Consider the following 18,441-nt stretch of genomic DNA (forward strand, 5'->3'; position numbering starts at 1 on the left):
GAAGCTTACCTCAGAGTGACTCGCAATTCACAGCAGTGATGTCAACCTTGCTGTAGAAGGCTTGGAGTTGTAGGAAGAACGGTGCGTAGTCGAACGCGAGGAGGTTCTTATGCACAGTGCCACCACGGACATGAAGTGAATATGGATCGTCAATACAGATTGGTGGTGACTACAGGACTGTGTGATCTCTTATCACCATGGTTGTCGGATATAGGAAGTATCTGTATCCTCCTTTCAATACAGATTTCCGGTTCATCCCCGTTAAGATGATGGCCCTTCAAGTTGGTTCCCCTTTGCTATAGGTCATCTCTACTCTAATTTCATTGTACTTATCATATCTGCTTACTACATGAGAGACCGAAGCGTACACCAGGGACACAACGCGTAGAGCTTAACTCATGTTTGCTGTCAGCTGTTCTGCTTGTGAGAGGCCACGCATGAGACGACAGAATAGGAATATAGCAATAAGATGACGGCATATTCCAAGGTTATCCGTCATTTCATCTGCACGTCGTGAGGGCTGAGTTCGCTGCAATAAATCGTAGATGGGAAAGCAGAGCATCTCTCTGGGCAGCGACTCCTGATCTGCTGCCGTCGCAGGACCTAAGCTTCTTGGGCCCATGACGGAGATGGATGATGGAGAAGAATCCCTTGCGAAGAGTTTTCGTCACCTACGCGGACAGAGATGTTAGCATGCCATCAACTTTCAACATGGCCAGTCTTATAGTGGCAGATGGCTTTGAAGATGAGGTGCCAGTCCCTTGGAATCGATCGCCGTCACATTGACTTGTGCTGCCGATCATCTTATTTGAATACCTCACTGTAACCTCACTCTTTGAACCTTGTTTTCCATGTCTAGCGGCTTTTGCCACTTCACTTCGCATTGATTTTCACATTTCCTCTTCACCTCACCACCAATCTTGCACCCGCACCATCAACGATCATCACAACAGTACATACTCACGCAAGGTATGTGCCCATCTAGGTCACAATCTACAGGCTTGATGGTACAAACTGAAACGCTGACCCGGACCGGATTCTCTAGACATGGCGAAGCGTGAAGAAGATGAGAGCTTCGAGCTCCAACAAAACAGATGGACTGAATTGATTAACTTACGCCAGGCGATGATAGATTATAAGATGGACCCTGCGGGTGTTGAGCTTGCCATCTCTAATGTCTTTGATCCCAAGAAAGGGCGTATCATCGAAAGCATGATTTTGGATGGCCAAAAGTTGATGGCCACGATACTCCGGCTAGAAGAGCTTCAGATCGATCCGTCGAACGTGAAGATGACTCTGGAGAAGGCTTTTGTTCCAGGCATGAATGGCGCATACGACTCAGATCTTCTCAGAGTGAAGGGAATGATCGAAATGAGAGAGCAGATGGCTGCGATGGGCCTCCCAACTGGATGTGTCGAGGTCAGCATTTCGGAGGTCTTCAAGGTAAGTCAAGTCAGAAGTAGGGTAGAAGGGATTACTGACAGACCCACTGTCGGCCGCCGCAAAGACTGTCAAGTCTGAAGAAGTGTCCGAGGCTTCTGCCACCAAGCCATTTTCACCAACGGCGGGAATCATCCAGCCCGTAGAGCTCGACGCCTCTCCAATCGCTATCTTCAACCAATCGACCGCAGAGATTGGCAAGCCGGCTGAATTAGATGCATCTGAGACTGCTATTACCATGCAGTCATCATCGAGCACAGAAGCCGGCAAGCCTGTAGAGAGTCCAGCTCGGCTCACTGAGATGAGGCCTGTGTCGAAAGACACAGAAACCGACAAGCCCGCCGAGGTACCCTCTCAACCCACTAGCATGAAGCATCCGTCGTCAGATGTAGAACACATCGCAATTATAGGCACATCAATCAAGGCAATGGACCTGGATTCCTCTCCGGCTACCACGTCCTCCCCCTTGGCAAAAGCACCTTCAGTCTCAACCAGCCCCTCTACTGTCCGCTCGGCACCTTCGGCAAAGACAGCCTCAAGCCTAAACCGCCCGTCTACTCCCCGCCCGACACTTTCTGCGAAGAGGAGCGCTCCCACGGACACTGAGATTGAGCTTGGTTCTGCACAAAATCCCATTTGCTTAGGATCTTCGCCTGCTCCCCCCAAACGCCAGAGGACAACGAACGATGTCGCATCCAGGGCTGATCCCAAGACGAGAGAGAGCTGGAAAATCCCAATCGAGTCCGTTGGGATCATGGGTCTACATCTCAAGCCCAGATACGACGATGCAGACCTGAGCATTGCCTTTGATGTTGTGACCCAGCGCGTCGTCTTCTTTAAAGGCCAACAATCTCTCACAGCGCTGTACCCGGGTCTTGAGATCGTTCCAGAGGCTCTGCTTAGTGTGACACGGCCCTTGTATACTCAATCAAAGCAGCTCAGAGTGCGTTTCATGTGGCTCGACACCGATGCAGAGGAAAGTTTTTTGGACATCACGATCGCCACTAAACAGGACTGTCGAGTACTGATCGCTAGACTGAAAAACCTTACTTCTTTCTCGGAAATCCTGTTACCTGAGTACGTTGTACTGTTTCTTTCCTGTGGAATGTTCCAAACACTAACTCTTTGCCCGATACTAGACCCCGCATGAACAGGCTCTATGAAGACGCCACCTGGGTCGTGAATGAAACCCCCAATGCATTCGGTGTCAGCGTGACAAAGTTTTCTGAGAATGTGTGGCTGGACTGAGGATGTTGTCTGAAATGCTGAGGAGGGAACATTGAGTGTAAGAGGGAGAATCACGTGCCGAGTCTGCGGACCCACTCAGGAAAGCGTCGTACGGCATACAAGGACCGCATCTCACGCAACGCTGTTGGTCACGTCAAGGATGTCAAAAAGCAAGGATCAAGTGGATGATTGTACGTAGTCTTGCATAAGATAGGAAGGTTGTTCAAGGAATCCATACCTTCTGATGAGCGCCCATCTGGTTACCTATGCTGTAAGATGTCCGGGCCTCCCCATGATTATTCTGCGGTTGTGCTAATTATCGTGAGGCTCTTGCTAGCCCTTCGATCTGCCTAGTTGCTATCGAGACTGCCACTGCACCAGCCTCCTAGCGTCATTGATAGCCTTTCGGTGCGGTGCGGTGGGTCGCTCAGACATCGATTGGAGTGTGGCAGTCTCGGGCGTTGATCTCCTTTGGATTCTTACATTGATGGGTATCATGTCAAGTAGATCTGGCTATGGATGTGTAGGAATTATTCAAAAAAAATGTTCCATGACAGAAGGCCTCATCTTTCGTGGATGTTGTCAAGGTTCAGAGGAAAAGCACGGTGAAACCTGCCACTTTTTCGCGGCAGCGCCCCTGTCGCGTATGAGTGCACGGAGCGGGGAAGCATCAGGATACAAACACAGGTGAATCAGAGGACCTAGAATAGGCTGTGAAGGCCAACGTCAGCAGAGCATATGCCTGTAACAGATCACTTAGGGGAGAAGAACCACAAGGCGAGTGAATTTCCCAAAGAGAACTTCTTCTAATACTTAGATCATGAATACAAGTGTCGTTGAAAAGTTCCAGCCTCGCTCTTCTTTTACACCATTCTCGATTTATCATATGCCAACCTCTAGCTTCCAGCCAAAATATACTCCATTGTCAGAGAAGCTGGAACTTAACAGTCCGACACGAAATATTCCTAGGTTACAAAGCAACATAACCCCTTGAATCCTTTTTACAAATTTGCTGACGTTATTATGAGGGACGTGGACCTCGGGATGCCTCACATTCCATACCAAGCGCATTCCGAGGGCCATGTCGAAGACATCGAGAAGCTGCTCACTCTGAGGTGGAAATTGAAAGGTCACGAACTTGACGTTTATTGACAAACTCATCAAAGCAGAGTCAATTTTCCTACTTTCTTGCTACACCAGTAGACCCGCGAGCATGGTCATGGAGTGTGCCGAACGTGTGGTTGCTATCAGAAGCAAGATAACGTACCAGATCCACGTCTCTTATGGCTCCGAAACTGGCGCTGTATCGATGCTCGTTGATCCTGTAATCGTCCGCCGGATCGATTGCCTAACCGCATTGAATGGATCGGATGTCGATCTCCTTACCTCTGTTGAGCGCTTGAGTGGTGTTCGGATGCAGATCCCCGCCAATGCAGAGCTTGCGACAGACATTAGAAAGGCAATCGAGCACAATATTAGGCACTTGGCCGTTACGGCGAGCATTTCTTTCAGTGTTGTTGGTGGGGAAGAACCCAAGGACCCTAATGGCAGTAACAATTTGGCCGAGAAGGTAGCTCCGAAAGGGTACATTAGCCTGCAAGAGCATCACGACGTATAGACGCACCAATGCCCAAATCTTGACGAGTGGACCTAGTATATGCATTGGAATGTTGGCAATCTCGAACGCAGTATTGCTGAATTGAGCGCCAAGTTAGTTGAGTACGAGGAGGTATTGGCAAAGGATGATCTCGACCCATATCAACCTCGCTTGGAACAAGACTTGTGGAGCCGCACAAGGCTATGCCTCGTGCCAGCGCAATACCTCGTCGCCACTCAACAACTTCGTTCACTGGCAATGATTCGGGCACCGAGAGCTGCTCAACGGTTGGGGCAACTCCACCGTCCGACGAGGCGAGCGACACGTTCCTAATGTCCAAGGGACGTAGTTCCGACCTCATTCGCCTAAACCTTCAATTAGCAACACTCACGCAACTCCTGATCCTCAAACGAGGCGTGGGCCGTTTGACGGGCAGGCTGCAGTCTTGAAGCTACCGGTAAAATGCAATCGAACTCCTTGCGAATCAAATTTAGATCCTCTCCAGAGCTTTGGCGTTCTACACTCCTCAAATCAGAACTATTCTTCGGTGAGTGGTTGGTCTGGATTTATTTCTTCGATAGCTATAATAACGGCAGTCAGCACTAAAGCCTACAGTGACGGGTTTTGCTATAGTTGGTACGGTATATGCACCGGATTTGTTGTTATTTAGGGCCTTTGTACTTTGGTTGGGTCAATGATCGAATACGACCATTTGAAATGTGACGCTGCACAAGAACCTTGTCCTGTGCTCGCTGCCCTAGATCCATTCCCATAATCTTTTGGACAGGATGATGCGGATTGCCCTTCGCCTCTGGTGCCTCTGACCAGAGGATAGTGCTGACATTCTCCGTGCGTGGAGCATGATAATATACCGCGGAGATTGATATAAAGTCCATGTTCGGTGACACAGCCTTTTGCTAATCTCCGGCAATCTCTACGGCGTCTGCGCAAAACCCAGAGCATTTTATCATCTTGCGTCATTACGCGTCAGTCCTGCCCACTGCCAAGCTTTGTAAGCGACCACGCGACCTCAGCCTCCTCGCTTAAAGCTAGCGCCCAGCAAAGTACTTCAAGTACCTTAGGGCTGTGACTGATGCGAATCTGACAACACTTTGAGTAAGAAACATCTTAAATCAACGACATCTGGATCCTTGCCACGTGGCTACTTTGCTCGACTAGTTCAAATTCCATAGAGGCTGAGTCTGCCCCGACGGTCAAAGGCTGATTGAGTCACAGGGCGGTCTTGCCCTATGCCACTAGAGAACCTGAGCCGTACCGCTAGAAGCTTCGGTCATGCTTCTAGAAGGTTGCAACAAGGCGCTAGAAGGTTGGAGATTTTCCAACGAAGGATTAGAAAGGATCTGTACCTGCAGTAGTATGGACGAGGGTAGCTTGAGATTAGATATGAGGGACATGAAACAATCATATGTGGTATTTCACAGCTAGCTGATAGCCACGTTCACGCTGAACCAAGGAGTGCAGGCTGTGTTGGTTTGAAATCAATGTGTCAGGCCTTCAAGGCGCAAATCTCTAGTGTAACGCAGTAATGACAGTGGTTTGACAAGGTGTATCATCGCTCCCAAATGCAGGACGAGGGTGAAACAGTGAAATCAGCCGGCCTGAAAATGCAATCAAGAACGCCATCCTAAATGCTCAGTATCCTGGACCCAATGCAATGCTCCGCTCTTGTATCCCCTAGAACTTTTCCCCGTAATCGTACATCACCCTAAGTCGCAAGCTGTCAATCCCTCATGTTCCCACCGCGAAAAAGATCAATAACGAAATCAGGCACCTATCTGCCCGACTTACTCGGAGGGGTGCTCCACTGGCGAAGCATCTGATGAAGTGCCCGGGTCCATTCCTGCTCACACGCAGTGGAAAGTTTGTCTACACCCGACGGAGAGGGATTGCGCCCTCCCCACATGGTAGGCTTCACCGCAAGAAGTCGTGCGTGCTTCCTGATGAGATTTCTGTGGAGGGCGGTGGTCAGCGTTCTAGCTCGCAGAACAGAAATGTCACACCGGTACAGAGGCCGGTACATACTACGGGGAAGATGATAGGCAAAAGCAACTTACTCGTTCTTGATTTTGGTCAGTATCAACCAGCAGTAGTTCCAACTCCGGGTACTAGTAGGGTCTCCAATGACTTGCCACTTGGCCTCGTCCAGACATTCTGAGCTAAATGGATAATTCTTGGTCATGCCTCGAAGTTCGCTAAGAAGGTTGTTGGAGTTGACATAGTGAGCCCAGGCAGTGGTCATGGCCTCGGTGACGTCTGCTGAGTCGTTGGACGCAAAGAGCTTCTCAATTCGGCGTAGCTCTGTAAGAGTATTGACGCGGTGAGTGCGTAAAGATCGGATCAACTGTTCTCGATCATTCTGGAGTAACATTGGAATTAGTAATTGTTTCGTATACCAAAGTACCTGAGACGGTGCATGTGCTTGGTGGGTGCGGCGCTTGGCTAAGGCCGGACGCTAGACAGGGGTATTGCAGCTTGGCGCGCAGAAAGCAACAACAAGATACGTCACAACGCTCACTGACAAAGCAAAGTTGCATATTTGGAAATGACCGCAGGAAGATGTGAAATGTAAAAGCGACCGAACTGCAACGAAAGATTGAGCAATATACTCACCGAGCTCATAGTCCTTTGGGTACTCATCGTGCCTCCCGGAGTAGTGTTACGGCTGCCTCGGGGACCTGGGGAGTCGTAGAGAGAACGGCCTGAGGAGGAAGAGCTCTGGGTGGAGTGAGGTACTCGCGTAGGAGAAGGGCCGGTCAAGGTTGGGTACACGCCTGTCGATCTTGATGTAGAGCGGACTGACGAGTCTGGCGGTGGTTGAGATCGTCTGTCCTGATCTTGAGCGTAGGGCGATTCGTAGGGTCTTGACGAGCTAGCTGCTGCTGTGAAGTATCGTAGACTTGGGGGAACTGTTGTTGTTGGTACTGCTTGTCTCGACGATGATGCTCTATCTGAGCCTGTTGAGGATGGCTTTTTCTGGGACCGGGAAGACGATTGATAATCCATGGTAAAGAGTGCGAGATCTTGGAATATATAGACCCGGAGTGGTGGAGCTAGACCTCGCCGGAATATGCTAGACTGACTAATGCACGAGGTGGCCTGGTTGACTCACAAACACTAGCGTCTGTAGGAAATAACAGGTAGGAGTGGGCGGAAAGAACAAACGATGACTAGACAGAGAGGCGGAATTGAAACCGGAGAAACAACGACAGTGTTGTGGGTATGAAGGATGTGTAAGGGAGTTGGTGAGCACAGTGCATGAGATTACTGAGAGGCAAGATGGACGTTATTATATGGGCGTTTTGGAGTCTTTATGATCATGGTGGATCGTAAAGCCATGTGGAGTAATACAACGGGCAAGCCATTAAAGGCTTGCCCAATTGACTGCCACGGAAAAGTCGTCGAATGAGGTGACGGCAGCATGCAATCATAGTCTGATCTCGTCAGCAGCGGGGAGGCTCATTATGCTCGACATGTCCTGCATGTTAAGCCTGAACATCTGATTGGAGAGAGAGAGAGAGAGCATGCCATGCCACGAGACAATACACGTTTTTCGTTGTGACCGTCGCATTACGCTGACCGTGCCTACCCAAATTTGGATCTCGCGTATCGGACACGTCCGTCGATGGCCCAGAGACTGTAGACAGGGCAGAGCTACAGACATTCATTGTGTGAGATGAATGTTGCAGGGCTAATGACTAGCAGGCATTGCCAGAAGACAGATATGATGTCAAAGTAATCCGGACTATTCTCGAATGAGAGTCTGTGGACCGAGGTCATACTCCACCGCCTCAGTGGAGTTGAAATACAAGCAGTGAATAAGACCAGAGTTTGTAGTCAGAGGTCAGATACGATCATAACGTTGGAAATTTTTGCCTCAAAAGATGATGGTCTATTATGAGATTTAGGGTTGGGGCTAACATGATTAGCGCTGACTTTTTCAAAGACCTAAATAGCTATATCTGGACATCGAATGTCCCCTAAATGCCCTAATTCATGAGAAAAGGGAAAGAAAAAGGAGCTTAAGAACATAGACAAGGTGAAGAACCATTCAGCCTCTGTTGGATCTCCAACCTATGGCGAGGAGCCGTTGGAGAACCGCAAGTGACAACCTAAATCAGAATGGTCGAGGCGGACAGCATGACGAAAAAGGAGTCGTGAAATCCTTTGATCATAGGCTCCCATCGATGGAGACGGAGTTTCATGATTTCACTCACTCATCAACCATATGACATCTATCAATAGAGGTTGTTAAAGGTATTTAGAGGTATGGTGGTATGAGAAACCAGGTGAAAGCGGGCAGCAGGATTTAGTCTACAGGATAGAATCGTGTGGCTTTCCTTGCCTGCAGTCATGAATGTTATAAATGTTATGGTAAATGTTATGAAGACGGAACCGCGGTTCTGGCCTAGTTCCTGAGCTACTGCAGGTACGATCAGGCGGGATCAATCTTCAAGAGACGTTGCCATTTCAGATTTCAGATTTCAGATTTCAGGCATCCTCCCCGACTGCCCGACATACTGCGCCCAAAATCCCCCAAATTCCCAAATTCCATTCCCAACTACAACATTCATGCATAAAGTACAAACATACATGTACACTACTTTACAAAGTTTACATGCATCATCACATTGCCCCAACAAGTATTTGGCCTGCCAATGCCAATGTCATGCCACTTGCCGAGCTAGAACCGTCGTCAGCCCTGCCTTTCAATGATCTTATCCAGGCGCTCATTGGCTGCCGAGTGCAAACAGATGCATTGCAACGAGGTTATTCACATGCAATAATCTTCTTGTATTAGTACCGCGCTCTGAGAAAATTCAAATTCAAGAATAGCAACGCACTCTTCTGCCAAGGTAAAATGCACGTCTCCACCAACCTGACCCATGCCTTTGTCGACGAACAATCGTCTCTCTGTCCTTGTTCTCGTGGCAGACAATTTTCATAGCCACAATGCCAAAATTATCCAGATCAAATCCTTTTCATCCTTGTGCTGCTTGTGCTCGCGCCCCGTGTCTCCCACAGCTCTCCTACCAGAGGGGTCCTTTCTCTTTCCTGACATATCCGATTCGGAACCTCGACACCCCCAATCTGGGAAGAACGATGGCAAAGCGTCTGACAGTGGCATCAAGGAAGCGCTCCATGGGCATCAACGGCGTTTCAACTGCTTGAAACATGCTGATTAAGCTTATGGGGGCGCTTACCAAGTCTCCATGTATGGTACCTCTGCCAGGGCTGCCAAGCCAAAAATCCTCAATCAACATCACTGCCATCTAGTGACTGAAACGTGCAAGCGGCGTCTGATCGTGGCGATCCGCAAAGACATATGTGAGGCGCGGAGTTCGATGATCAGGAAATTAACTTCTTAGACATTCCCGAAAGCACTGCCTACTAGACGCAGGCGGTATGTATTCGTCCATAGATTGAGCACTTCCGGATCCTTCTTCACCTGTCTCGTCCATTCCTATGCACTAGACAATGCTATTTTTAGGTCTGGAGTAGGAGTCCGGGACTTGACCCTGGAAGTCATATGCGATGAGGGTGAAGAGGCCCAGCGTCTTGGTACATTGCAGAAAAATGGAATCCGTGCCCAAGCTGACATGCATATCTGTCTGCTCCGTCCCGTGCTGCTTGGCCGCCCTGTGGCTGCAAATGTAAGTGCTTCCACAGTGGTGAAAGGTCAACGGCCAGAAGTGATTATTCAGAGATAGGAAAACACCAGCAAAATCAAGGAGATTTCGAGGTAAGAAGCCACATTGATCGATATATGAGAAGGCAGCGAATCAGAAAATACTATGACCGCAGCTAACACAGCTTAGTTATCATCGAAAATACCACATGGAGTGCAGCAAACAAAGCGAGTTGGCTTGGGTGGCGAGTCGCACAATTGCGAAAGACTGTGAAGCAGTCTGAGCCTCTAGGGAAGATGATCAAGCTGCTATAGCGAGATTAGAGAGCTCCGACGACCATCAATTAACAAAGCACACGGACCCTGTGTCCTCGATGAATGAAATGGCGCGTAAACCGCAAACTGACTTTGCAGCCACTTGCTGAGGCATCCCTCCATTGTTAGGGAGTTGCTCCGAAGAGCCTGCCGTTATCATAACACCGTTTCGCCATCAACTCATCAACAACCCTACGGCCCATGTGACGGACAAAGTGCGGAGGTCCCCATAATGCTGACCCACGCCTAAGAATACAACCGGAATGCCGGTCGCATGCACCATGCTGACCAAAGTCCCCACCATATCACCCACCGTATCACACTTCGAGATGATGAAGCCATCCAGCTTTCTTTTGCTCCCAAACGCAGCATTGAAACTTCGCGCTTGGCCAACAGAATCGCTGCCAACCAGGGCTTCACCTACCATGAGGATCTTATCTGGATTCGCGAAATTGCCAAATTTCTCCAGATTCGACATTAGGCGGGTGTCGTTATGCCGTCGTCCAGCAGTGTCGATAAGTACGACATCGAAGTGCTCCTGTGCACCGTAGGCTACCGCGTCTTTGGCGATGTTCGCTGCGTCTTTACCATAACCCTTTTCATAGAGCTCTACTTTCCCGAGGTTCTCCCGCTCGGCCAGTTCTTTGAGATTCCTCGCATGAACACGAAGCTGTTCAACAGCGCCGGATCGGAAAGTATCGCAAGCGGCAATGAGGAGTTTGAATTTGTTCTGAAGGAGAAAGAAGGCTAACTTGGAGAGGTTAGTGGATTTGCCGACGCCGTTGACACCGACGATAGAGATAACATAAGGACGTGGTTTAGGTGATAGGGGGTTCAACTGTGAAGGACTGGTAACGGATGATATGGAGCGTAAAATGTCGAGGGACGTTGTGGGGGTAAGAATTTTGCGGAGAGAGGATTCCATTGCGGAACGAATTGTTGTTTCGACGCCTGCCAGCTCTTATTAGCGTTCTGCGAGCCGAAGAGCTGTGCAGACTTGAGGTACTTTCGAAGCTCCCAGTCTTCACACCGATGAGTTCTCTCTCAACGCCTTCGCACAACCGTACTGCTGCTTCTCTTGCAACGTTCTTGTTCAAAAGATGCTCCTCCATCCCTCTCATCGGCTTGGCCAAATCCTCTTTGGTCAAGACCTTGCCTCCAATAACGTTTCGGAAGAGTCCACTTATTGCACCGAGACTCGAGCTTACAACTCCGCTCTTCGATTGGGAGGGTTGTGCTCTCTTCTCACTCGCTCCTTCTAATATTGAGTGCACCTCACTGTCCAGGTCCTTGAGAACGAATTGTCCTTTTCCGGTCCTTGTGCCGAACGACTGCGAGTCAATCGAGTCTACCCCAGCGAAGTATTCGCTCTTCGCTGCGCCGTTCTCCTGGGGCGACTGGGCGGAATAATCTAAAGCCGCTCCATCTTCTTCGTCTACCAGGCCGTCGGCATCCCACTTCCGCATCTTTTTCCCGCTATCTTTCTTTGGCTTCGCTTTCCTTTCATCCCCCGAAGATACGTTTGCAGGAGTTGTCACAGCTTTTCTTGCCCTCCGGGAACCCCCTTTAGGTCCAGACTTTCCTGCTAATAAATGAACTGCAGGCGTAGAAGGCCTGGACGTATCCGGTGTACCTATTGGTGATACATCTGTCGAGTCGCCGTTGTTTTGTTGCTTTTTCAAATATCCTACTCAAGAACATGCGATCAGCCTTTCATCCTAGTCCTTAGACTTTGACACAAGCTTACCTGGTGCTAATCCCGGTAACGGTGGCGGAGGCCTGTCGTGCCCATTCTCAGAGCTTGAAGCTGGAGTGAGCTCCTCCAATGCGCCTTGCGCTACTCGTTGAGGGTTCTTTTCTGCTGCACTTTCCAGCTCGGTGACTTGCTGGTCAAAGTAGCCGTCGAAGTCACATTCCACAACGCTCGTATGGGGCTTCTTCAACTGATCCTTGTACAGATCGATGAAGATGATGCGTATGTTGTCCAAGAGCTTGTCTATCCACGAGAGGTGTAACAAGGATTGGTAAACAGCCTGAGAGCAGATTAGTCCCATATATCTCACACCGCAACCCTCCCTGCGCAATACAAACCACAAAGATGAGCCCTAGATCCTTGACGCTCGCCCATTTTAGTGTATACTGGTCTCTCTTATATGAAGGGTTCTGTGTTGCCGAGGTATCGTCTGCAACACTTGCGCCTGGCAGGACTTTCTCCTCGATGAAGACATCCTTGATGAAGCCATTAATAATGCTGCTGCTCACCGGGACATAAGACTTTGACCACAGGACCACTCCTGAAGTCGTCAGTATCTCAAAGCCGTCCAGCATAATGAACACAGGTATGTTAGAGACATGCTTACCATTGCAGAGACTCATAGGTGCGCGTTGCGGTAGAACCTCGGGTCGTCTAGGCCGCAAAAGATACGGTGTGCTCGAAAAATGTTCCAGTTAGAAAACATTCCCAATACTTCAGCTCGACGACTTGGAGCCACATCTCTAGCCTGTGACACGTTGATATCCCACCAGAAATGCAACGAGGTTCCTACGCTCCACCCCCAGCGCACTCTCCACCGCTTCACCACCCCGTACCACAACATGTATCCACTGTCCCAATGATGCGCTCTCCGCCCCCTCCCCAATCTCAGGGAGGTTCGAATTATGGGAGTCCTTACGGCCAAATGGGGGGCCCTGCCCAACAATCTGGCGGAGGAGGTCCATTCGCACCTGCGTTCGGCGGCTTCGTGAACGATCAGACTGCCCAAATGGGCTTCCAAGTTGGGCAGAAAGCCGTGATGGCCGGTCAGGAGTATATGGAACAAAGCGTATATTGTTTGCGTCTACCGAAGCATGAACTTTTGCTGATGCGTGACCGTAGATAAACCGCTACGTCTCCATCCCAGCTCTGAAACACTACTTCAACGTCTCTACCCCCTACGTCCTGCGCAAGATTCTTCTTGTCCTCTTCCCTTGGCGGCATAAACCATGGTCTCGAGAACAAAGACCTTCCTCTACAGCTCAAGACCCCAGCACGCCCAACACAGCCTACTCATACTACTTCCTTCCGCCTCGGGACGATCTGAACTCCCCGGACATGTACATCCCTGTCATGGCATTCGTGACATACATTCTTCTCTCCACGCTATTAGCAGGTCTCCGAGGAGCCTTCCATCCAGAGGTTATGGGCCTCACAGCCACAGCTGCCTTCGCGGTTGTAGCGGTGGAAATACTGGGACTCAAATTCGGGACATACATACTGAGCATAAGCAATGACAGCCAATTACTCGACCTCGTCGCATATTCTGGATACAAATTCGTTGGCGTTATTGTCACACTGGTCGTAGCTGAGATACTGAACCGCGGGAAGGGGACAGGAGGATGGGTAGGCTGGACTGTTTTCACATATACATTTCTGGCTAACGCTTTCTTTCTTGTGAGTTCCCCGGCCCTGTTCTCCCCTTTTTCCTGCCTATTCGATTCTGTTCGAAAGTGACGCACTGACTCCTGCCAGCTCCGTTCGCTCAAATACGTCCTCCTCCCGGACTCTTCTTCCACCCCAGCAGGCGGCATGCAAACGGTCGACCGCGCGCAGCGAAACCGGCGAACACAATTCCTCTTCCTATACAGCTACGTGGTGCAATTTGTCTTCATGTGGGTGCTCAGCAGGCAGGATTCTGCCACTGCCACGGTTGTAGGCATAAAAACATAAGGCACGGATCGGTAAAGCCCGGAAAGGCTCGAGGAACGGGGGAAGGGAAACCCGCGAGGGACGTAAGCTGTAAATAGAATAGTAGGGTAGATGGATTCAATGGACGGATGTCAAGAACGTCGTTCAAGTAGGAGCGCAACGCACCCTTGCCGCCTACGCCTCATCCCGCTGTTGAAAGGATCCGAGGGACCGCAAAAGGCTCGCAAAAGAGCCGCGGAAGGACCGCACTAATTCAATCTTGACGACTTGCCTTTTCGGATGCTCAAAGATGAGCCCATCGTGTGGGGAGATGGAGCTTCTTGGTGCAACAGTTTGGAGGGATGGGAAGGGGACGCCAAGGCGCAATCTGGTCTACGAGCCCATTGAGAGGCAATATGGCAGCAGTGTTGCACGGGCGATGCCGAGAGATGGTCAAGCTGAGTCTTCCTCTTGACTCTCGCAAGCCGATGTACAACTATTCCTATCCTGAGCGTTACCACAGGTCGCATGTCCAACCACCATACTGCGATACTATGCCCCCTTACCACCTCCTTTTCGTCCATTCATCCCGTAAAAGAATAAAAGAAGCTTCTCAATAGCTCCATGAAAGCGGAGAAAGCTAAGGACTTGCTGTGTATCACATGCTATCTCCCTATTACAGGTGGTATATCTTTCCCAAAGATGCGCCGCTAAAAAAGGGTAAAGAGTGCTTTTCTCACCGAACACCGTTACAATATGTAGGCACTGAAGAAGATTGAAACCGAAGGTCACCCATTGACGCCGTGGAGATGTGGTATCAAACGACCGTCACACTCGAGCGCTTCCAGTTCATGTAGCGCTGCCATGTCTCAGACCACACCATGTACTTGATCGACTTGAATGCTGCGTCGAAAACATGCTCGCCAAACTCTGCTGGAATTTGAAAGCCTGCAAGGGAATCCTGAGGATCGTCATCCAGCGGGATGATGTGCTCTCTGCTGTCGTTGTCGATCGATCGTCGAGCTGGCGATGTTGACAGTGACATGTTGCGCATCGGGTACGTTCCCCCTGGAGACTCAAGCATTGGAGACTCGATCAGGGGCTCCTGCTGCGGCTCATCCCAGGGCGTGACGGAAGAGATCGGCGTTGAAGGCGATTCGCTATTGCGTCTTGAAGCGACGAGCTTTGTAGCCGCGCCAAAGATAGATTCCAGAGTGGCGTAGATAGGGCTCTCGATGTTGATTGGATAAGATGCGGTGTCTGAATGCACGAGGGTAACATAGATACTGAGAGCGGCGCGGAACATGCCCATACGCGCACGGAAACGGTCGCGAATCTTCGGAAAATCCATGTCCCACTTCCTTTGGAAGCCCAGGACTCTGGTGAGGAATATGATGTTTTCGCCATTGAGCTCCATGCAGGAGGCGTACACTTGCAGGTCGTCACAGCTAGTGGTCAGGCACTCGTCGAGGGATTCCATAGAAAACATCTTGCCGCGCTTGGAGCCTGTGGAACGGGTTGCCAATGATCCGGTGGTGGATGGTTCCGAATGGAGTTTCTTAGCGTCGAATTTTGCTAGGATGTCGTGCGTTTCGCGGGCCGCCTTGTTGTGTTTGAAGACTTGCATGATGGGGAAGATCAGCGTGACCAGTTCCATCATCATCAGACCAGGCATAAACCTGGTAGGTCAGTACAAAGACAGAGAACCAGTCACATGCAGCTACTTACCACATAGGCGGCGCCCAATACTTATTGACCGATGCAAAGCTATCAGTGTAGACGGCGGCAATCCAGAGCGGCGTTCCAGGGAGCCTGTTGAAGGTGCTCAGAAATCCTCTCGTGTCAATAAACGTGGGGACTTACCCAGCAAGCACGGACAGCCAAGTCTGCAGACGCCAGTGGTAAATGTCATGAATTGGTTTGATCTTCCATAGCAGGTAGGGACCGAAGAAGAAATTCCATAGGAACTGCCAAACAATGGAAGGTGCCCTAAAATGTTTTGAGCCACAGTCATCTAGAACGGAGAAAGATTGCCCTTACCATTCCCATCCTTTGCGGCACATACCAGGTGATGTATGGTGTGATACAATACCATAATCGTGGAATTGGCGAGATATGGAGTATATCACCAAGGAAACAACAAACTAGAGTGTTGGATGTTAGCTTTTGCTTTGAACGCGGTCTGGAGCATTGACTGGAGCCGGCAGTCTTGACCACGGGTGAGACGTCTTACCTGGACCACCATCCCTACGAAGACGAGGCCCTCGTATTTGTTCTGTGTATTGACGCTCCTCCACCAAAGCTTGAGGCGCCAGATCCAATACTCAGGTCCTCCCAGTCCACCTCCATGGTTGGGGTACAACGGCCGATAAAGTTCATCGATTCCTTTAAGCAGGTTTTGCTCTCGGCTGACAATGAGGAGTTGCTGATTCTGAGCCTGAAACAAGCCGATACCGATGGGGAGATACATTGACATGACCCAGAACTCCAAACCGCAGGGGAAAGTACCGTTAAGAGGGTAGATGACGAAGATGATGACCAGATACACATGGAGTACCAGTATCGACAGCAGCGCCAAGGGGATCTTGCGCATTCTAATGGCGGGATTATTACGCTGGAGCCAGAGGAAGATACAGGCAGCGTAGAAGAATATGGAATAGAGCACGATGACGACTATGAGAGAGATGCCATAGCCATCCAAATTCTCGGTCTCGGCCCAATCATGGCCTCCTGGGTTGAGGTAGCGAACCATGTTGCGTTGCGACAGTATTGACAGGCTTGGTTGATGCTGGAAGTGTAAGAACCAATTTTGAGAGCTTCAGTCGCGGTGACGAGGGCAGGTGTGCTCAGCAAATAAATGAAAGTGGTTCAGTGTGTGAGTTGGGATCAAAGGAGTGGAAGCACGTGACTGAGAAGTGCACTGTTAAATGTATTGGGAAGTGGGAGGTTGGGAGGGTGAGGGTGAGGATGAAGTGTCAGTGTCAGTGTAGATGTTAGTCGAAGGAATACGAAGCTACTTTACCAACAAATGCAAGATCGAATTGAGCCGGGAAGCTAGCTGCAGCGTTTTGTTGAAAGTCGTGAGGCTTTTGATAGATCAAAAGACGGACTGCGCGCCTATTATGATAGTCTGCAAAAATCGTCTAACAACTTAACAAGTTACCTGCTTTGGCCGATGTTTGAAGCGTTTTGTCTTTGACAGTACTATACTATATGCGATAGGGTAATGGGCTTGCGCCTTTCAAGTTTCACTGCATCTGCTTGCGCAGCATAGAAGAGGAAAATGGTTGGAGGGAGGGGAAAAGGGAAAAGGGAAAACGCTCGAATGCCTGCTGTTTGCTCAGTGTGAGCAAGCCGTGCAAGCCTCTTTTTCTCCACTCCACTCCTGGACGGTGCTTTGCCTGGCAGGCATCCATGATCCGCACAGGGTTCAGAGCTACCTAGCATTTCTACGCGATGGGATTCTTAGATTCTGTTAGTGCTAGACCGTACAACATAATACATGTCTGAAAAATGAAAAAAAATGAAAAGTGTGGTGTCACGATGGCTTGGAAGTCACAATAATTCGATATTCTCCAGCGCCACGCAAAGAATGCCACGAGCCACTAGTACACCAGAAGCACCTACGTGTACTTAGTACCTTACTTACCTTACTTTGATCGGCCATCCTCCACGCTATCTCTACGCTAAACCGATGGCCGTTGGAAATACCTGATCCTTGACCCTTGACCCCAGTACCTTTGACCCCAGTACACTGGACGCCTACGGAAGTACCTGAGGTACTACCTAGTGTCCACTTGCATACGGTACCTCCTTACCGGATGAGCATTGACCAGTATGCGCACCTTCAACATTGCACAGTCCTCTTAATTCTACAGATATCTGAGGTAACGGAGATTGTTATCCTATCCTTCCTTTCCTTCACTATCACACCAGGGCCAACCCACGGAAAGTTTAGGGGAGCGAAGCCAACAAATGCCAATTTTCTCATATTCAGGGGTACATACATCAAATCGTGCCCCCAACGTCCACCTCCAAAGCCAGCTCGCAAATGAGATTCTTAGAATTACGAGGACGAACTTATCTCGGCTTTACCTGCCGCCTTCTTCCACAAACACTACTTGAGGCTCTTCGCGCGAATCCTCTAGTCTTGGGATGTTATTGCTCATGGTGTCAAAGTCTACGAGTAGCCGCATCCCGGTTCGCATACCTCTGGGTTACGAATCTTGGGAGATCCTTGTCTACGAGATCTGGGGATCCTCCTAGCAGTAGCACAAAGTGGGGAGCCGGAGAGATGTCCCTACGCCTCGTGCGGCTTCCTACAGAGCATAATTTGCAACATTCTGACACATCGTTTCTCCTTATCACTGTATTCGCAACCCTGGACAGAAGCCATGATCTCTGTGTAAGATTATCAGTCGTAACAACTCGGGCATGCCGACGCCTTGATCTATTGAAAACCCTGCAAGCATGCAGCTGGCGTGCCTACGGTATGTCAAATGATACCCAGACCCCAAAGACATCCGCCATCTAGTCTTACCTACTCTCTCG

At 49.8% G+C, this 18,441-nt stretch overlaps 7 protein-coding genes across 7 annotated transcripts; 3 read left to right on the plus strand and 4 right to left on the minus strand.

Annotated features, from left to right (window-relative positions):
- Positions 1-1,047: 1,047 nt before the first annotated feature.
- On the plus strand, positions 1,048-2,688 carry HO133_003995 (uncharacterized protein; the record flags this gene model as incomplete). Its single annotated transcript, XM_037294914.1, has 3 exons — positions 1,048-1,443; positions 1,508-2,517; positions 2,580-2,688. The coding sequence occupies 3 exons, from the start codon at positions 1,048-1,050 to the stop codon at positions 2,686-2,688; spliced, it is 1,515 nt and encodes a 504-aa protein (XP_037148961.1).
- A 1,192-nt stretch (positions 2,689-3,880) lies between these two features.
- HO133_003996 (uncharacterized protein) lies at positions 3,881-4,713 on the plus strand (the record flags this gene model as incomplete). Its single annotated transcript, XM_037294915.1, has 2 exons — positions 3,881-4,279; positions 4,465-4,713. 2 exons carry the CDS (start codon positions 3,881-3,883, stop codon positions 4,711-4,713), a joined length of 648 nt encoding a protein of 215 aa, XP_037148962.1.
- An 88-nt stretch (positions 4,714-4,801) lies between these two features.
- Positions 4,802-5,160, minus strand: HO133_003997 (uncharacterized protein; the record flags this gene model as incomplete). The annotated part of the gene is made up of 2 exons (XM_037294916.1): positions 4,802-4,845; positions 4,971-5,160. The coding sequence occupies 2 exons, from the start codon at positions 5,158-5,160 to the stop codon at positions 4,802-4,804; spliced, it is 234 nt and encodes a 77-aa protein (XP_037148963.1).
- A 526-nt stretch (positions 5,161-5,686) lies between these two features.
- Positions 5,687-7,288, minus strand: HO133_003998 (uncharacterized protein; the record flags this gene model as incomplete). The annotated part of the gene is made up of 3 exons (XM_037294917.1): positions 5,687-5,747; positions 6,340-6,641; positions 6,896-7,288. The coding sequence occupies 3 exons, from the start codon at positions 7,286-7,288 to the stop codon at positions 5,687-5,689; spliced, it is 756 nt and encodes a 251-aa protein (XP_037148964.1).
- A 3,113-nt stretch (positions 7,289-10,401) lies between these two features.
- HO133_003999 (uncharacterized protein) lies at positions 10,402-12,554 on the minus strand (the record flags this gene model as incomplete). Its single annotated transcript, XM_037294918.1, has 4 exons — positions 10,402-11,177; positions 11,233-11,913; positions 11,974-12,259; positions 12,318-12,554. The coding sequence occupies 4 exons, from the start codon at positions 12,552-12,554 to the stop codon at positions 10,402-10,404; spliced, it is 1,980 nt and encodes a 659-aa protein (XP_037148965.1).
- Positions 12,555-12,838: 284 nt separating this feature from the next.
- Positions 12,839-13,932, plus strand: HO133_004000 (uncharacterized protein; the record flags this gene model as incomplete). Its single annotated transcript, XM_037294919.1, has 3 exons — positions 12,839-13,048; positions 13,102-13,656; positions 13,735-13,932. The coding sequence occupies 3 exons, from the start codon at positions 12,839-12,841 to the stop codon at positions 13,930-13,932; spliced, it is 963 nt and encodes a 320-aa protein (XP_037148966.1).
- Positions 13,933-14,707: 775 nt separating this feature from the next.
- HO133_004001 (uncharacterized protein) lies at positions 14,708-16,642 on the minus strand (the record flags this gene model as incomplete). The annotated part of the gene is made up of 5 exons (XM_037294920.1): positions 14,708-15,569; positions 15,619-15,702; positions 15,754-15,879; positions 15,931-16,034; positions 16,124-16,642. 5 exons carry the CDS (start codon positions 16,640-16,642, stop codon positions 14,708-14,710), a joined length of 1,695 nt encoding a protein of 564 aa, XP_037148967.1.
- Positions 16,643-18,441: the final 1,799 nt, after the last annotated feature.

This window comes from Letharia lupina, assembly GCF_014066315.1.
Source record: "Letharia lupina isolate WasteWater1 chromosome Unknown contig_19, whole genome shotgun sequence".
NCBI classification, from domain to species: domain Eukaryota; kingdom Fungi; phylum Ascomycota; class Lecanoromycetes; order Lecanorales; family Parmeliaceae; genus Letharia; species Letharia lupina.